This window comes from Fusarium coffeatum, assembly GCF_003316985.1.
Source record: "Fusarium coffeatum strain FIESC_28 chromosome Unknown BRIP53273_contig_236, whole genome shotgun sequence".
NCBI lineage: Eukaryota > Fungi > Ascomycota > Sordariomycetes > Hypocreales > Nectriaceae > Fusarium > Fusarium coffeatum.
In genome coordinates, this window is record NW_022158028.1 from 1,987 (window position 1) to 19,750 (window position 17,764).

General features: G+C 48.8%; 6 protein-coding genes across 6 annotated transcripts; 2 read left to right on the top strand and 4 right to left on the bottom strand.

The window, feature by feature from the left end:
• Positions 1-982: 982 nt before the first annotated feature.
• FIESC28_09328 (uncharacterized protein) lies at positions 983-2,224 on the bottom strand (the record flags this gene model as incomplete). The annotated part of the gene is made up of 1 exon (XM_031163465.1): positions 983-2,224. One exon carries the CDS (start codon positions 2,222-2,224, stop codon positions 983-985), a length of 1,242 nt encoding a protein of 413 aa, XP_031012457.1.
• A 524-nt stretch (positions 2,225-2,748) lies between these two features.
• Positions 2,749-4,575, bottom strand: FIESC28_09329 (uncharacterized protein; the record flags this gene model as incomplete). Its single annotated transcript, XM_031163466.1, has 3 exons — positions 2,749-3,259; positions 3,543-4,150; positions 4,213-4,575. 3 exons carry the CDS (start codon positions 4,573-4,575, stop codon positions 2,749-2,751), a joined length of 1,482 nt encoding a protein of 493 aa, XP_031012458.1.
• Positions 4,576-5,795: 1,220 nt separating this feature from the next.
• On the top strand, positions 5,796-10,298 carry FIESC28_09330 (uncharacterized protein; the record flags this gene model as incomplete). The annotated part of the gene is made up of 6 exons (XM_031163467.1): positions 5,796-5,845; positions 5,903-6,156; positions 6,209-8,685; positions 8,753-9,277; positions 9,332-9,398; positions 9,493-10,298. 6 exons carry the CDS (start codon positions 5,796-5,798, stop codon positions 10,296-10,298), a joined length of 4,179 nt encoding a protein of 1,392 aa, XP_031012459.1.
• A 298-nt stretch (positions 10,299-10,596) lies between these two features.
• Positions 10,597-12,210, top strand: FIESC28_09331 (uncharacterized protein; the record flags this gene model as incomplete). The annotated part of the gene is made up of 1 exon (XM_031163468.1): positions 10,597-12,210. One exon carries the CDS (start codon positions 10,597-10,599, stop codon positions 12,208-12,210), a length of 1,614 nt encoding a protein of 537 aa, XP_031012460.1.
• A 691-nt stretch (positions 12,211-12,901) lies between these two features.
• Positions 12,902-13,564, bottom strand: FIESC28_09332 (uncharacterized protein; the record flags this gene model as incomplete). The annotated part of the gene is made up of 2 exons (XM_031163469.1): positions 12,902-13,465; positions 13,523-13,564. The coding sequence occupies 2 exons, from the start codon at positions 13,562-13,564 to the stop codon at positions 12,902-12,904; spliced, it is 606 nt and encodes a 201-aa protein (XP_031012461.1).
• Positions 13,565-14,917: 1,353 nt separating this feature from the next.
• Positions 14,918-17,539, bottom strand: FIESC28_09333 (uncharacterized protein; the record flags this gene model as incomplete). Its single annotated transcript, XM_031163470.1, has 1 exon — positions 14,918-17,539. The coding sequence occupies one exon, from the start codon at positions 17,537-17,539 to the stop codon at positions 14,918-14,920; it is 2,622 nt and encodes an 873-aa protein (XP_031012462.1).
• Between the last annotated feature and the right edge of the window lie 225 nt (positions 17,540-17,764).

Genomic DNA, 17,764 nt, shown 5'->3' on the forward strand with positions numbered 1-17,764 from the left:
TTTTCCCTTTAAAAATACCTATAGACCTACTTTTAACTATAGTCTAACTTAAGTTAGTAAAATTAGTAACTAGTAACTATTAGTTAGTAACTAGCTAGTCACTAGTCCAGTCTTAGTCCCTTGAAATTAGTAACTAATAACTATTAGTCAGTGACTAATTAGTTACTAGTTACTAATTTTACTAACTTAAGTCAGACTAAAGACTAATTAGTTACAACCCTAGTAAGAAGTAATTATAAGTAAAAGAACTAATAAAGAAATAGTAAAATAAAAAGTATTTAAACTTTAATTAAGCTATAAAACTAGCTTATTAATAAAACTAAAAACCTTATATTAAAATAAAAAGTTTATAACTAAAGATTATATAATCTTATACCTTTTTAGCTTATAGTTTACTTATAATTACTAATAAGTATAAGTGAAAAAAAGTAAAGCTTTAGATTTTATACTATAAGTTAAAGTATAATTAGCTTATACTTTAATATAAAAATTAGTTTTTTAAAGTTTTTAAAAATAAGTATAAAAAATAAATTATATATTTTAAGTAATAATTTATAAAGTTACTAAATATAGAATTTACTAATAATATACTTCTTAGAATATTTAATAATATAGCTTAAATAAATAAATAGTTATATCTTAAAGTATAAAGAAAAATCTTATTTAAAAACTTTATTTAATATTAAAATTAAGTAAGAAATTACTTATATAAATAAAGAGAAAGTAATATAAAATTTAAAAATAATTAACCTATAGTTAATTAACTAAGGTTATATAACTATTTTACTTTTTCTTTTAGTTAATAGAATACTTATAACTAATATTATATAAATAATAGATAATTAATAATATATAAGTATATTTAATTTAAAATTTATAATTTAAAAGAACTAATAAATAAAAAATACTTTTATATTAATTTATATTCTTTTTAGTTTACTAAAGATAATAGCTTATAGTAGTATAATACTAAGTTTCTTTATTAAGCTAGCTTAACTTCTCTTTTTTGCAGCTGTTGCTCTCTGCGATTGCCTGTATGTCCTGAAATAAGTCGTTCTCGCGATCGCTGGAGGATAGCAAGCGCTCGTGGTACTGCGACTTCATCATAAGCTATCATGCTTCCATCCAGTGACTGGCCGTTGCATAAGTGATCTGCTAAGTCCCATGCATCACACAATGCCAGATTGGCTCCGAACCCAGCAAATGGGCTTACAGCGTGATTACTGTCGCCTATGAAAATGGCTGGAACAATATCCAGCTCCTCGTGACGGAAAGGCTTCTTATCGTGGGCGTTGAGAGCGAAAACCGTGTTTGGATCGGTATGTGACACAATATTTCCGAAAGGTTCTTGAAGGTCTTTGCCAAGCTCGAGGGCTCGCTCAATTACTTGCTGCACCATCTCTTCGTTGTTGAGGTCTAGTCGTGGTAATTGATCCGCCTCGAGATGCCCTACACCCCATACCAAGCTGTTCTGATCAACAGGAGAGAAAAAGCATGATACCCCAGTTCCGGAGAGCATGAAACCCCAGTCTCTGTTCACTGGAGTAGGTGCAGGCCCATCGAATCGTGAGATGCCTCCGCGTAAGATTGCCCCAGCAAACTCAAGGGTATCTTCAGGTCGTAGATATGTCCGCAGCTTACTGTGTGCCCCGTCTGCTGCGATCAGCAGATCGCAAGTCTCCTGTGAGATTACTTCACTTTCGCCGGATCCTCGTGCGACTTGAACAGACACTCTGCCGTCTTGGAGTCGATGGGCTGAGATGCAGCAAGAGTTCCATTGTATAGAATCGGTTGGTCGAAGGTTGTTGTGGAGCACCTGCCGAAGGTCCTTTCTTGCTATCCTGACGCTGGCCGAAGGTAGCCCTTCAACGGGTTTATGCCGAAAGCTTGCGTACTCATTCCAAGCTGGGCCCCATATCTTGAAAGCACCTCCGTTGTTCAAGCCAGAGACGGCCTTCTCCAATGCATCTTCAAGAAGTCCTAGTTTCTTCAGGACGACGAGGCCACCGGAATTGTCGTAGCCAGCCAGCGATAGCGTGTATCCTTCACGTTGCGCGGTCACGTCGGAGGAATCGCGGTCATAAAGAATGATGGTAGGTTCTTTCAATCGAGGATTCCACAGTTTTCGCAGGGCAACAACAAAAGCTGATCCTGCGATACCTGCGCCGGCGACGATAATAGTCTTGCCCTCAAGAAAGTGTCGTTGAGGTGGTTCTGTGTCCATGTTTCTGACGTATGTATGAAGTTGTTGCAGAAAATTAATTCCGTGACGATCAGCGAAGTGCCTTTAAATATTTGCTACCCTGGCCTGCTTAGCCTTACATGCCATGGACCAGAGGAGCAACTCGTCTGTGATACAGTCAAGTTGCTAGAAAAGAGTCGTGTAAGTCGACTTCAGCCGTGGCGCATACACTGATTTCCTATTTAGTGTATACGGATTGCCTAATTGAGTCTGGACAGGGGCCACTTCCCTTGGCACGTCAGAGTAAAAAAGCTTAACCTGCCGGGAGAATTCGAAACTTGCCCTGGCATTTCTAGTTCTATGAGAACTCCGTTGGGGAGATATTTGTGCCGAAGAACTCGGAAGGATTAACATGTGCCCACTAATATGGAGGTAGAGAAGTATACAGGTGCACTTTCAGTGGAAGGATGTCGCTTACCTGCCTCAGCAACACTCCATCAAATGTTTTCGGTTACGAAAGATTTAATATCTGACATCCGCAGACTGAGTAAGTCTCACAGTTTCACTCAGAGTTGTGCTTCATCCTCAAACACGACGTTTCTCCAAGGGACGTATCCCGCAGCGTCAAGGGTGAGGAGCCTGGAACTTGGAAGCTTATAGTCGGCATCCCTGGTCATAGCTTTACCAGCTTCCAAGATAGCGTCCCTAACATCACTAAGACACTGATCGAGCTTCTCAACCGCAGCCTCGGCAGGCCTGGGTTCATTGGAGTATTCGGTACGGATCTTGGCGCGGGTCTTCTCCCAGCGGTTGACCCCGGGCACCCGGCTCTTGCCCCGGCTCTTCTCCAGCACCTTGACGTTATAGGCTATCTCAGTTAGAGTCGGCGTTCCCAAAGGGTCTGGAAGGCAGAAGGAAAGGAGGCAGCTTGTTTGTCGAATACGGCCAAGATCTGGATTCTGCACGGTTTCAAGACATTCAGTCGCTGGCCACAATCGGGACACATCACCATGAGCTCGGTGCAAATCACGCTGCGAGAATCGACTAAAAGGTCGCAGAAGGGAACGGGGATGGTCTCTGGAAGAGCACCATCATTTGAAAAGCCCAGCTGCAAATCCGTCACAAGTCGGTTTAACTAGAGTAGAGGTAATAAACATGATACTACAATGAAATGAATACACGATCGTACTTTGCCGGCGCTTGCTAACTGTTGGCTGGCCACTATATCATGTTGTCCTCCGCGCGCCACTGTATGACATCTCGTAGTCTCCGCATCGGTTCGAGCATGAGTTCTATAACGATACCTTCTGCCAGTAGTTCCTCGCACTGGACAAACGTGAGGCTCTGCCCATTCCTATACCCATGCTTGTCAAGAACCTCGTATATGCGTTCAAGCAAGCTTTCAGACCTCGTCATAATGGCATTGGTGTCTGCCCGTAGCGAGTCTTCCCCCGTCTCACCACGCAGCATGTCCATCTGTTTCTCCTCCTCCATGGCTTGGCAGAGTTTACTCTTGATATCTGTCTTCTTATCCCTTGGAGCTTCTCCCACGGGCGCCTTGGCAGCCCAGGCCATCATCTCCTTGACATCGTCTCCAGCTGCGCGGAATCTGTTCCACGATCTCGCATCGAGAGTATCGTATCCTAGCAGTCTCACTTGGCGGCCGGAACTGAAGGTCCTGAAGTCCTTCTCCCAAGTCTTGCTCACTTCCACAAATAGAACCTCGACAGTAGCGGTAACGCCATACTTGTCAATCTGCTCTCGCCGATGCCCGGAAGCGCTCATCAAGATTCCCGTGTCGCCCCCCAGTCGGTATCCGGAGACGTAATAGTCGCCGTACCTTTCACAGAGCCCCTCATAGCCCCCGCCGTACTTGATCTCTATAATTGCTTCTTTTGTCAAGCGTGGCTGCCTCTGGAATTCGATTGTTCCGGCTCGACAGGAAGCGTTCAACGATATTTTGTCTGACTGCGAAAGCTGGTTAACCAATCGCCGGACAAGTCCATCGCTTAGCAACTACTGTAACTCACGTCTTTGTTTTCCTGTATATGTTGGTCGAATGTGCCCTTGACGCTGACAGAAGCCAAGAATGGCAGCCCAACCCCAATGCCGAATCCCAGGGAGAGGTGATCACCCGTTTCACTCTCTCGGGTTGTCTTCACCTTCTTGAAGGTACTGGTAGTTCCGAACTCTGCATGTAGCTCCTTTGGTATTATGTGCAGATCGGACAGTACAAAGGGCGTCTCGTCCGACCACGGATTTGCTGTTCCCTGCAACCTCGAGTGATAAGTAGACCCGAGGCGAATGCATTGGCGACCCCAGGGAAGAATGATGGGCAGCCCTTGTTTCGCCTGCTGAGCAATCGCGTTATCAGCAACAGCGTGTATGTCCATGGCGATCTCGTAGTTGTGCGTGTCTTCCTGGATAGTCCCGTTATCAGGATCCTTAACTAGTCTTATCAAGTTGAGGCGAATAGTCAAGAGATCACAAAGAAACAAACTTTGATACCGTTGAGGTGATGGTAGAGCGAGCAGCAATACGGTCCCTTACGCTGCCAAGACCATGGACATTCTAATCTCTGTCCGTACTCGGACTCCGTATTACTTTTCTCTCATGCTTGAATAACATGAGAACAGATTGGAGACCTATTTGGTTATAGTGCAAAGCCCTGAGATGCGGAAGCTCAGACGCAGTATGCGGCCGTTAGGCGATCCCCGGCGGCTGAAGGGCCCAGCCGCACCCAGCCCGCTCTGGACAAGGCGGGGTCTACTAGTCTACTAGGACTATTGGCTATATATTGAATAGTTTCTTGAACAGGGGTTTCGTACAATTCATACCCTGTTTATTTGTCTAGCGTATACTTCCCAGAGCTTAGCAATAAATAAAAGAAGGATATAAGGATAGGTATCACAAGCAGGTACTTAACAGTAGTTATATTCTAAAGCTAGTTGTAAGTTACTCTCTATGGTATTTGTATATAACTGCTACTTTTTAGGCTGCAGTAATAGTAGTTAGTCTATAAAGTGTTAACTTAATTAATATATAATTGTTAGTAAGTTACAGCGGATTTGCAAGGTAGCGCTAGCATAAACATAGAGGGGGTAGATTATACTTTTACTCACTTTGAACCTCAAAGCAGTCAAGGAGATGTGATAGGATCACTTAGAACAACCCAGATGAACGGCACCTCAGCTGAAAATCTCGTTTGGGATGGGTCACAATTGCTCAGCTGACTCCAACATCGAACTATTACCTACTGCAGGGGCGGCGCTGGTCCATTCTCTAGGGTCTGGATCTTTCAGCGGTTTCGGCTGCTGTTCTGTTCAGCCGTGGCTGGCTGGTGCCTGGGTGTGTACATCTGTGTCGTATCTGTCGTTTAGTCCTAGCTACTTGTGAATATTTGGTGTGGAACAGCTGCTCATTATTCAGAATAAGAGGAACCGGACTTTTGTATAAGAACTCTCGCTCCCATTTGGTCTGTTCACTGGAACACCGTCGTTCTTCATCTCATCTTTTTTGTTTTGCGAAGACGCTGAAGTCTTCACAGCGTTGCTTCCTTTTTTCTTGCCTTCTGTATACTTGTTTGGCTTTCATCCCCTAAACAAACATCACAATGGCTCTCCTCTTGGCTCCGTACACCCATGCCATGCGACTTGGCCAAGGGTAAAACACTCCGCCAGACCTCTTGGAGAATGTCGAGTAGCTGACAATACATTACAGGTTCAACTCATATACTCAACAGATATGTGTTGATGATGCCGTTGTCGTTGACGATCAACGACCCGAGAATGTGGTGACCAACGATGGAACGACTATGCGAATCATGGCACAGAAGAGTGCCGCTCCCAGTGCCTGGACTAGACAGAAAGAGGTCATCACGAGCAGTCCTGCCACCATCGTACTCGAAGAAAATGCAAAAAAGGCAAAGGCCGAGGTTGCAATGATTGCGGACGCCCTTGCAGACATTGACGAAGGTATGGGGAGACCAGCATCGTTTGAGGCGGCCCAGCAACTGACGCAATATAGCTGCGGACACCGTGCCAAAGGCGAAAACCGAGCCAATTAATGCGCCCACAGCCGATCCCGAAACGTCAGCTGAAGCCGAGTCCGAGACTGCTGCAGATGCAAAGCTCGAATCACCTGCTGAAGAGTCGACTGCTGAAGACCCAGGCTCGGCAGACGACCTTCCTGACGCTGAGGAGGCTCGTGGAGCGTCAAAGACCCAAGCCGAAAACATTCCCGCCGTTGACACCCCCCAGTCCGGCGAGGACAAACCCCAGAAACCTCAGAAGAGTGTAGCAAAACCTGGAGTTAAAAAGATGGCTTCCGAGGCACCGAAGAGAACCGCTTCAGCGCAGAGCAAGTTGAGCTCCCTTAAGGCACTCACAACAAAGCCCACACAACCTAAAGGTGATGATGGCGCAGTCGATGAGGAGTCTATTGTCCAAAATTTCCAAGCAAACGCAACGGCTGATGACAAGGTCGACCGGGACGCGATTGCCGAAAATCTCCGCGCAAATGCTCAGAATCCTGCAGCAAAGCAGCAGCAGAAGAAAGCTGCCAAGCGAAGCTTATCGTCAGATCGAGGACAAGAGCGGCAGGCTAAAGCCTCAGGTGTCCCTCTTGACCGCGCGGCGATTCGATCAGCTCTGACAGGAAAACCGGCCCCAAATTCAGAAAAGGCGGCCAAGGAAGAAGCCGAACAAGCGCGCCTCATGAAGGAGGAAGCCGAGAGCTTGGCTGAGCAGCGAAGGCATCAGAGGCAGATCCAGGAACAGGAACGTCTCGATGAAGCCGAGCGCCGCAAGGAAGAGCGGGAAGAGGCGCGACTCGTCCGTAGCGAGAAACGAGACTGGGACCGAAAGAGACGCGAGGAGGCACGCAAGGCAATTGAAAATGCTGCCGACTTGAAGTCGACTAGTTTGGCCGATCTCGAGAAGATCAGAGCCCAAAACCAGTTCGTCGAACGTTTCAATGGCATGTCTGAGCAGACTCAAAAGTATGACTTCGACCCGACGGCGCCCAGGGGACCCAGCCAGACGGTCACTTATACATCTCGCTTTGTCGATCGTCTCAGTGATGTGATGGATGACATGAGCGTGTCTGGCTCGCTGTCTATCAAGGCAGGCAAGGTTGGCGGTTCCGGCAAAGGATCCTTTGTCGATTCGGACAAGTTCAAGGAGAGCGATCTGAACTTCTACATCTCCGTCAAGGTGGTCAACCAGACCATCAACTTCAAGGATGCGCTTGTCTTCAATCCCTTGCGCTCCGTCGACATAAGTGACATGAACAAATTTCGGGAAGTGTATGGCGACTCGTTCGTCTCGGGCTTCGTCGAGGGTGGCGAGTTCAATGCCATTGTGAGCATGAAGATCCTCAACAAGGCGAAGAAAACAGACATCCAAGCCGAAGCAAAGATCGCCCTAACCGCAGGGGCTGTTCAGATCGAGGCGGAAGCCAATGTCGGCATCGCTCGCAGCAACATCGAGACAAACACCGAGACCACCATCCAGGTTTTCTGGTCTGGTGGCGGCCATATCAAGCCCATGGAGCAGCAATGGGATATCCAGAGTCTAATGGCTGCTGCGGCACGATTTCCAGATCTTGTCGCCGACTGCCCCCAGCGAACATACGCAATTCTGACCAAGTACGACGCTTTGAGAAGCTTCGTGGCCAGAAAGCCAGCCTCCTACAGTCCACTTCAGTATGAGAATGCGCAGATGTACACTAGCACTCTCCTCGACTCATTTGTCTCGTACAAGGCCCTTTACAAACGGCTCGGTGAACAGATATTTGGCGTTCAGAACAAGACATTGGAAGTGGTACAGTGGAACAGCTCCGAGCAGACGCAAGTCGCCACGACATCTACAGCAGTAACCCCGATGGGCACTAAAGACAAGGATACAGGGCTTTATCCATACGTGGAGATGGACAAGAAGTTCGAGGCGTCCGTCAAAGGTCTCAGCGATGCTCGTACTGCCATCCGTCGGCAGATGGCCCGGATAGTCAACGAGGTCGACGCCATCGAACGGGATCCGAAGCTTGCCACGGATGAGGATCACCCGGAACCCTATCAGCCTCCAGTAGCGTTTGAGGCGCGCGTTCCCACGGTTGAGGTCCCGGAGAGGCTGCGGGTCAAGAACAACCCTCTGTCCGGTAGAAGAATTGCAGCCAAGCAGTTGACGGAGGATGAGCAGAAAAAGCAGCTCGCGGAGGAAGAAAAACAGGCTGCGGGCATCAAGGAAGTCTACAGCGCCGACGACAAGCTCGAGGCGGATGAGAAGGCTTCATTCGACAGCCTCCATGGAATAAATCCCTGCCTCGGCATCGATTTCCAAGTCTCTAGCGCCGTGGGAGAGGCCTCGAAGGGAGAGCTATTCAACAATCTCGAGTTCTTAAAACCCGAATGGCACATCCGATCGATTCGCACCGAGATGTCTGACGGTGCGCTTGCCTATCTGGCCATTTCCTACAGCAACGGTCTGCTCGTAGAAAGGGGTGTGGTAAGTAAATCCTATTGAACCAGTGTTGTATATAGCTACGATCAAGAACTGACATCCGTGTTTTCAGTCTCGTGATAAGACCAGGATCAAGAAGTTCGGGCCCTTCCTCCGTGGTGAGCGAATCAATTCGGTCTCCATCGAGCACGGGAAGCAGAAAGCACCCGAGCCGGTAGAAGAGGGTGACAAAAAGAAGATGGCACCAATGATGCCGACTCAGATTCTTGGTCTCCGCCTCTTTACCAACCGCGGCCGAGCTCTCATCGCACGAGCGCTCAAGTCGACATCAGGGGAGAATGGAGTCGTCGTCAAAGACGGCGTCAGTTACGAAAGCGTCAACGTCCTCTACATAGACGTGCCTTTCCCCCTGGGAACACTGAAGGGTTTCTTTGGAAGAAGCGATGATAACGGCGAGGGCAAGATCTTCCGCCTGGGTGTCATCTGGGGCAGTTTGCCCGAGGCGATTGGAGATGAAGTGGAACAAGAGTTCCTCGATATCAGTGACACGGTCGATGCCGAGGACCTTGCTCTGATGTCTACATCCAACAAGAAGAGCCTGCAAGAGATTCAGCAGAAGCTCGCTGATGCTCAAAAGGTTTGTGATCCTCGCTTCTGCAACTTGAACTCTGAGCTGACGCATCCTGAATAGAATCTCGAAGAAAAAGAGAGGCAGCTCACCGAACTGGAGAAGCTGGTCGTGCCTAAGGAAAGAGCACGTAAGTACAGTAGTCTTTTCCCGTTACTTTCAGCGCCCTTCACCATCGCCTAGCGAGTGTCGTCACAAGTAGCTAACCGTAAACGCCATTACAGAATGTGGAAGCTTCCAAGCTCGTGACAGAGGATGGGCAGGCGGCGATTCATACACGCGTATCACAGAAGTATTTTCGCAGAAATACGCCAACCCGCCGAGACTCCTGTTCGGCCTGAGCACCATGGACGCCGAAGCCAACAGGAACCGCTGCATGGGAGTGGAATTCCCAATGATACAGAACGACAGCTTCAGTGTCCAAACCACAGCGTTCAACGGCACTTACGGGTACGCTGTCGGATGCAACTGGATGACGCTTCCTAATGACCTTCACCTCGAGACCGGCATGATTGACACCTGGAACACAAAGGAAGGTAACAGCGAGAAGATCCGCCGAGAGGTCTTCTTCAGCCAAGCCTTCAAGTCACCACCTATCGTCTGTGTCTGGATCCAACTATTCGAGTGGACCGGCGACAACTTCATGTCCATCAAGTGCAGCGCGACGGACGTCACCGCTAATTCTTTCGCATGCCAGGTCGAATCCTGGGCTGGCAGACGAATCGGTAACATCAGAGTCCAGTACTTGGCATACCCATCAGAGGAGAACGGAAAGCGCGTCAAGTCCGGTACCACGACCGTCACCCGTGCCCAGGGCAAAGTGGACCTCGATTTCCCTTTCTATGGCGAGCCTTTCAAGACCGAGCCGGCGTCGTTTATTGCCATCTGCGAAACCGACTTCAACCGTCTTCGGAACACGCGATTCACTACCAGTGCGGTCGCGACCAAGAACGGCCTGAAATGGAGCGCTGGTACCTGGGCTGATACTGACATGGACCATGCCTCCGTCCAGTGGATCGCGATTGAATAAGGAGCTGAGTGTATGGGGTAGTCTGGGCAGTTTGAACAAGCTTGAGGATTTTGTAGTATGAGTTAGGTACTTTAATTGTTAAATACGCGGTGCTGTCTTTACTGCCGTTAGTTTTGCTAATCCATTACCATTCACTTGCTGACGTCGCTTATCTCTTATCCACTAAAAAGTTGGCCGATCTCAAATTCGCACCATGACCCCGCATTGACACCCTCTCCCCTCCATCAGATTTCCAAACCCCCACCAAATTATTCATTCCCATCAACTTTGCAAAAGACTTCATATCCTCCCTGTCGCCATGGCCTCCGAACTCGCGGCCCCTCCCGTGTTATCGACACCAGACGATCACATCCTCGAAGTTCCTGCTGCTGACTCCATCCCGACCTCGACACTCTCCGACGATGCCCTCCGCACAACGTACGAGGTCGTGCGTACAGCCGACGAGATCCGCGCTGGAGGATGGAAACGAATTGGGTTACAGTTCCCGGACTTCATGCTCGTTGATGCTCCCCGTGTTGTAGAAGCCTTGTCCAAGGAATTCGCTGCGCATGATGGCCAAGAAGAGGGCAAACCGGAGAGGAGGATATATGTCCTTGCCGATAGCAGCTACAGCGCCTGCTGTGTCGACGAAATCGCTGCCGAGCACGTCTCAGCAGATGTTGTAGTCCATTATGGCCGAACCTGTCTGAGTCCCACCAGTCACCTTCCTGCGATATACGTATATACAAGCCACGACCTGGATTACGAGGTGACGATCAACGAGATCAAGAAGGAGTTCAGCGACAAGACTGTCAAGCTGGTCATCATGGCCGACCTGACATACCAGAACCATGTCGATAAAGTAGTATCGTTACTGAAGGAACAAGGTTATGACAACACATTCTCTACTGCGGTAGCCCGCGACCCTGCCGCTTTGATTCCCAACCGCAAGATCCTCTCCGACGAGGCCTATGACGACGAGCACTGGAAGGCCTACTCGATCATTCACATCTCGGACCCGCCCTCAGCGCTTCTACTCGCTCTCTACACACGCTTTGCCTCGCTGCATGTCCTTTCCACACCCTCCTCTCCGGCCCTCGAAAACTCTACGATGCGAACGGCAGGTCTTCTGCGCCGGCGCTTCGCCAAAGTGTTGTCACTCGCTTCCGCTGGTGTCATTGGTATTCTTGTCAACACGCTCTCGGTCGCGAATTACTTGAGTTCCGTCAATACTCTCCGTGAGAAGATCGCTCGCGCAGACAAGAAGAGCTACACGATTGTCGTGGGCAAGCTAAACCCTGCCAAACTCGCGAACTTTGCTGAAATCGAGGGTTGGGTTGTCGTGGGATGCTGGGAGAGCGGTCTAATCGAGGACGATGCTGGGTATTGGAGGCCAGTAATCACACCATTCGAGCTTGAGGTCGCCCTGATGAGCGAGGACGAGCGAGTTTGGGGCAGCGAGTGGTGGGGAGGCATCGAGAAACTGGGACTCAATGACAAGCCTGAAGATGTGACAGGGGAAGCGGTAGAAGCTGCTGCAGACCCAGAGGAAGAATTCGATGATGTCGCTGGCGGTGTTGAAGGAGATGAATCTGCGCCCCCCGAGTTCGATATGCGCACCGGAAAGCTGATCTCTTCAAGTCGACCGATGCGACTCCCGGTTCGCAAGAATCCTTCCGCGACAGCCGCTGTCGAGTCGAACGGCGACGGTCAACCCAGTTCATCGCAGCAGAATGATTCTCTTATCAAGCGCAGTGTCGGCGAACTGGCAAGCATCAACGGTGTGGCAAGTCCAGGAGCTGAGTTCCTTCGTTCCGGTCGAACATGGCAAGGTCTGGGTACCGACTTTGATAACGAGGCCAGCACATTGGTCGAAGAGGGCAGGAGTGGTGTCGCAAGGGGATATCAAGTTGGCGAATCAGGTCGACACTGATGGGGATTTATATACAAAAGTGATACCATTTTAGCACCATACGGCGTTGGGATATAGACAAAACATAGGCGAATATTGATGGTTCAAGTTACATTTATTGAGGTACCTAGTATATGGTTCTTATTCATTGACTCGTGTAAAAGTATAGTCGTATTATGTACAATAGAATCATCAACCGGAGCAGCCTCCAGGGCATGAGCTGCGGTAAAACCATTATCTGACTCGGAGCGCTCCCTCACCTTTAGCTTCCCTTGTCCTCCTCGAAAGCATACAAGACAAAGATACGTCGTCAACATTGTATCATGTTGGTCACAAATCTGTATAAATCCTTGCACAAAATGGGAAATATGTTCTAGGAGATTTCATAATGCATTAAGTCGCCTTGTTTGTGACAGTCATCACTGGCCCTTGACAGCTTGTCCAGTGGTCCTCGAGGTGGTGGAAAAGACGGGGATCCCTGGCACGAGACATGATGCGTTGTGATCAGGCACCTATTCAGGGGTATGGGACAAACTGTAGAGCTTGTGAAGCTACCATCTGGCGGTGGTTGGGCTGGGGTATTGTGGTACTCGGGCATGTATGTAAGTGGAGAGCAGAATGCGGCCGAAAAGGCGGTATCCTCCATCCGTGTTGTTGTTTCTGGTCCGTGCTTGCAGCCGAGTCAAGCCAAGCGCAATAGTCTTGATGCCGTTTAAACATAGACACGGCGAGAGTGAGGACGGCTACGGCTGCTGTGACGAGAGCCAGAGCGAGAGTGGCTTCGGTGGCTGTGACGGCTGGAGTGATAGGATCGGCGAGAAGAGTGGTGACGGTCGTAGGCGCTCATGTGTCCACCGTGCAAGAAAGCGACAACAGAGGTGATGGCAAAGAAGATAATGTTCATGATACCAAACGCCCAGCAGGCCTTGAGCATAGTGCATGGCTTGTTGTTGACGAGATCGTAGCTAGGGCCAATGACACGAACACTGCCAGCAGAGACATCCCAGTCGTCGGAGCGGCGAATGCTAACGCAGTCGGTGTTTCGGACGTAGCGCAGGTAGTAGACGGCAGCGATGAAGGCGCCGAAGAAGAGGGCGTCAACGAATGCGACAAAGTGAGCGTTGGTCGAGGAGCGGTGGTAGCTGAAGAGAGTGAAGATTGCCCAGGCGAGAGCGAGAACGGAAACGATGAAGAGGATGAGGATAGAGTCGGGAGTCAAGGCGTTTTGCTTGACGAAGCCATCGACGAACCAGGCGAGCATGCCCATACACGGGATCTACAATTGCTTGTTAGTTTGGTGGTGGTGATATTCAGTAGATGCTGTTTTACTTACCAGAGTGACGATCTGAAGGACCCGGAAGAAGACGAAGAACATTGCGAAAAGCATCTTTGCGATTTGAAGCTTTGCAGCTCTGACTCGGGAATTGGATTGAAGTCGCACAAAAATCGGAGTAAGCACCGTTGATGACGTGCGCGGTGACTTTAACTTTGACTTATACGAACGAAGCTTGAAGCTGGTAGTAGGTATAAGCAACGCTGTTGTAGTCGATGAATGACTAAATGAGTGGTCGCTTGATGAAGAGATCAAGAAGTGAGCGAGAGAAAGAGGAGAAGGAAGAAGCTCGGGGTGTGTGGGAAGAAAGACGTGGTTTTGTAGCAATTCAAGTTGTTCAAAAGACTTGATTTGAGTCTTGAACTACTGCAATAGAATCTCTTTTGATTTGAGGTGGTTGGTGCATGGAAATAGATGGCGCAGGAGCCACGAGGAGGTGGGATGACCCCTGTAAAACGACCTACAACCCCTGTTGCTTCACTGAGTTAATTTAGTGGTTGGGCTCTGCCTCTGTTAGGCGCCGTAAGAAGAAAGGTTTCTAAAGTCTTGGGCTCGTATCACCAACTCAATGGAGATTAAGTCTATGCGTTGTGTCGGTCCAAGTCAGAGCATCATCTCTATTACTTCCCCAGATTTAAAACTTTCTTTCCTCTTCAACGGTCTTCCTGGTCGGTGATGCCGAAATTATGATCATGACGTCGACCTGCACTAGCAATGCAAGCACTCAACAGCCAAATCATCAATTGAATGCATACAGAGATTGAGTCAATTGAGTCACAAATCAAGGCACCCTTTTTTGTCGTTATTTAGCCAAGACTGACTGACCCAAATCTAGACCCTTATGGTTGCGACGTCATCAAAAATTCAAGAGGCTGGTCAGCAACTAAACCAAACTCCCTCACGGACCCCCAAAAGGGTAAAAGCTGGCACAAAAACAAGCTGGCTGGGAATAAAATAAAAAAAGAGAAACGAATATTGCATCCAAAACGAGAAAGATCCGTTAAATGATTCACTCAAGACCCTTGAACCGGTAAACCCCCCTGGCTAGAGTGTGAAAATCCATAACAGCTTCTTACTGTATCATCGGTGGCTGGTGAAGATGAACCTGCATCTGCAAGCCCCAAGGTTCAGATTCAGATTCACTCAGGAACATGATCCAAACCTGCATAAGGCGGTGGACCGGATTGAACCGTCCCGTATGTTTCAGATAATAAAACTTTCGCTTTCGGCAGATCCGCATCGCAGCAGCACATCAATGGAGTACTTTTAACGGGGATATCCATTCCCTTTTTAATCAGTGGCTGGGGATCAAGACAAAGATCACCAGGTACCATCTTATGTTGCAGAATTAGTTTGCGCTAAGGTCTATCTAGTCTATTCGCCGCATAAAATTAATTAAGTATACAGGTAGTCCGTCACTACAGGACTCTCACTATCTCGGCCTCTCCGTATTCTGGTTCTCTCTCTCAGCGCTGGACTGAACCCCGGACCCGTGTCCATGTCCATGTCCGTGCCGTTGGACCCACCAATCTCCGTGCTCCGGCCTCCGACCGCTCCGTCCGTGTTCAGCTGAATAGGAAGATCCAAGTCAGTCATGAGACTCAGGTCAACATCATCATCGTATTCATAGCTCCCTTCTTTTTGTTTTCTCTCTTCAGTCCAGCAATACGATCTTTGGTGCGCTCCATCTCCTATGTTCTCGCTTGCCCCGCGCTTCCATGGTGGTATCTTTGCTCCCTCGAGCCTTGGACTCAAGTGATAGTCGACCTTGTCACTGTATTGCACCCTCTCGTCGTCTACAAATACAGAAGCTAGTGATTGCAGGATGCTGTAGATGAGAATCCATCGACTCCGTCGTGCCGTGGCGGGGTTCATGTCGCCAATATCATCCGTCTTCTCAAAGCGCTCAAATGCCTGGACAAGCTTATTGGGACCAGATCGGGCATCCATCTCGTTTGCGTTGTAGCTCTCCGCATAGGCAAGCCTTATCCTCCTCTCAAGCGTGTCCATGTAATCAGCCCGTTTCTTCTGGTCGTTTCTTCGAGATGAACCTCTTGATCCAGGCAATAGAGGATATGGGTGGGGGATATGAGGGAAGCGATACTTCTTATCAAACTCGATGAGCATATCTGTCATGGGCATGCATTCTATGTCTGGTTTGATAGCGCTGTTGATCGTCTTGGACGCTAATGTGAGTATACTCCGTGACTGCATTTCCAAGACACCCCAGACAATGTCGCGATCCACAAGACAATCATACAGCGCGCCAAAGTCTCTTTGCAACTTCATCGCCAATGTCCGAGTCAACCATCTGTCTGGTTCAGCGACATCACTTGGCCGACCCGATCGACTGTCTGATTTTGTTGGTGGCGAGGGAGGCCAAGATCCATACTCGTGCTCAAAGTGCTGCAGAAACATATCCTGCAGTCTAACAATCGCCCTCATCTCTGAGACAGTGTCCGGGGTGAACATGTAGATATCCTGGTATCTGAAGCCGGCAAGACGGTCTTCGGCTGCCTGAACGCGACCAAACATCTCCTTACTGGCCGTCTCCATCAACTGCCTCGTGTTTGGAGAGACACGCTTGAAGTCCTTGTATTTCTGTACAAGATCATGCATGCCCACGCAATGCGTGAAACATCCTCTCCACCCTTCTTCCCACTTGACGTCCGGTTCCTCCGCCCACATCAACAGCGACAATGCAACTGAAGGGTTGTTTCGTACATCGTCGAGGTCTCGGTTGTAGATGTAGCGCACTATCTGGCTGACATTGTCATTGTTTGGGGGCATGTAGCTATCGAGTCGCATGTGAAGATCTGATAGAGCCTCGTGCAGCGACATGCCTACTATCGAGGCGTTGAGTAGTAGCGCAAAGAAGTTGCGAGTTGTTATCTGATGGCGCAGCTGATCGATGCTCTTGACGTTCTGTGGTGGCGGGAAATGCATCCTATACAATATTTGTCCTCCCATATCTCCAACGCTGGTACGTTGAGAAGCAGGAGGTGTAAGTGGCCCATCTCTAAGCTCATGTCCCAAGTTTCCTCCGTAACTCTCACTCGTAGGAGATCGGGGTGAATCCTCTTGTCCCTCAAGTGAACCTTCGTTGAGAAGCGAGAGGAGATATCGGCTGTTGGTTGCTTCGATGACAAAAGATGATATACGCATCGTAGGCAAGTTCTGTCCTTTGCGTCCAAGATAAATGAGAACATCTCCATTTGGATCCCATAATTCCGGATCTTTCCTAAGCTTATTCCACTTGGTTATGGGCTTCCGTCCGCCACACCAACGTTTTATCTGCGGTGCCGACGCAGGAGGAGTTGGAGGTATCGGTGGTAACTTGCCGGTTGGAGGTGGCCCTGCGAGTGGTATATTGCACGAGATTTGTGACCGTGGCGATGGTGAAAGAAGATACTGAGAAGGCGTTGACGAAGATACAGACGCCAGACGTGATTCTGTTCGCGATGTAGATTGTATGTCCCAACCACGGCTCTCGGTTGGACTGGGTCCAGGACTAGGAATGATTCTGGGTTGTAAAGTATCGGCACTTGGTCGACTTGATTCATCGTCTTGGTCCAGTGGTTCCTCCTCCTTTTCCTTCTTGCGAAAGGTAAAGGTCTTTGCTATAGTTTTGCGTACATCATCGCTTCGCTTGTCAATTATTGATCGTAGTCCACTCTTCTCGATGGTGCTGTATTCCTCTGGCATCGTTGCTCTCCTTGTCCTCCCATGAACCCAATCCTCTGTCGGTGAAGCAAGCTGGTTACTCAGATATGCGTCTCTATTCCAATCTGGTGCTGTCATTGGTTTGCTTCTGCTTGCGATTGACATGGCATATTGTGGCATTGGTGGTTGATAGCGAGGAGACATGAGGGGACCACCTGGTGGCATAGAATTGTCGACATAAATGCTATCACCACTTGAAGACGTGGCTATAGATTGAGCTCTTCCATGTTTTACTGGGTCCTTGCCCTTTGCCTGTGTTGTTTTCTTGCGCGCATATGCGCTTCGTGCTGACATGGCGTATATGATCGATGTGGCTGTAAGTGGATATCTCGCGTATTGTGACGGCGGCGGAAGGCAAGGTTATAAGTAAGTTATATGAAGTCTTCTTGCGATGAATCGAGTGACATTCAGATGAAAACTGATTTGTATTAAAAGACAAGTCAATTCCAGACTTGATGGTGTGTAGAGTCGCAAGAGGGCTGCCTCGTGGCAAGCACAGCACAGTATACAGATGTAAAG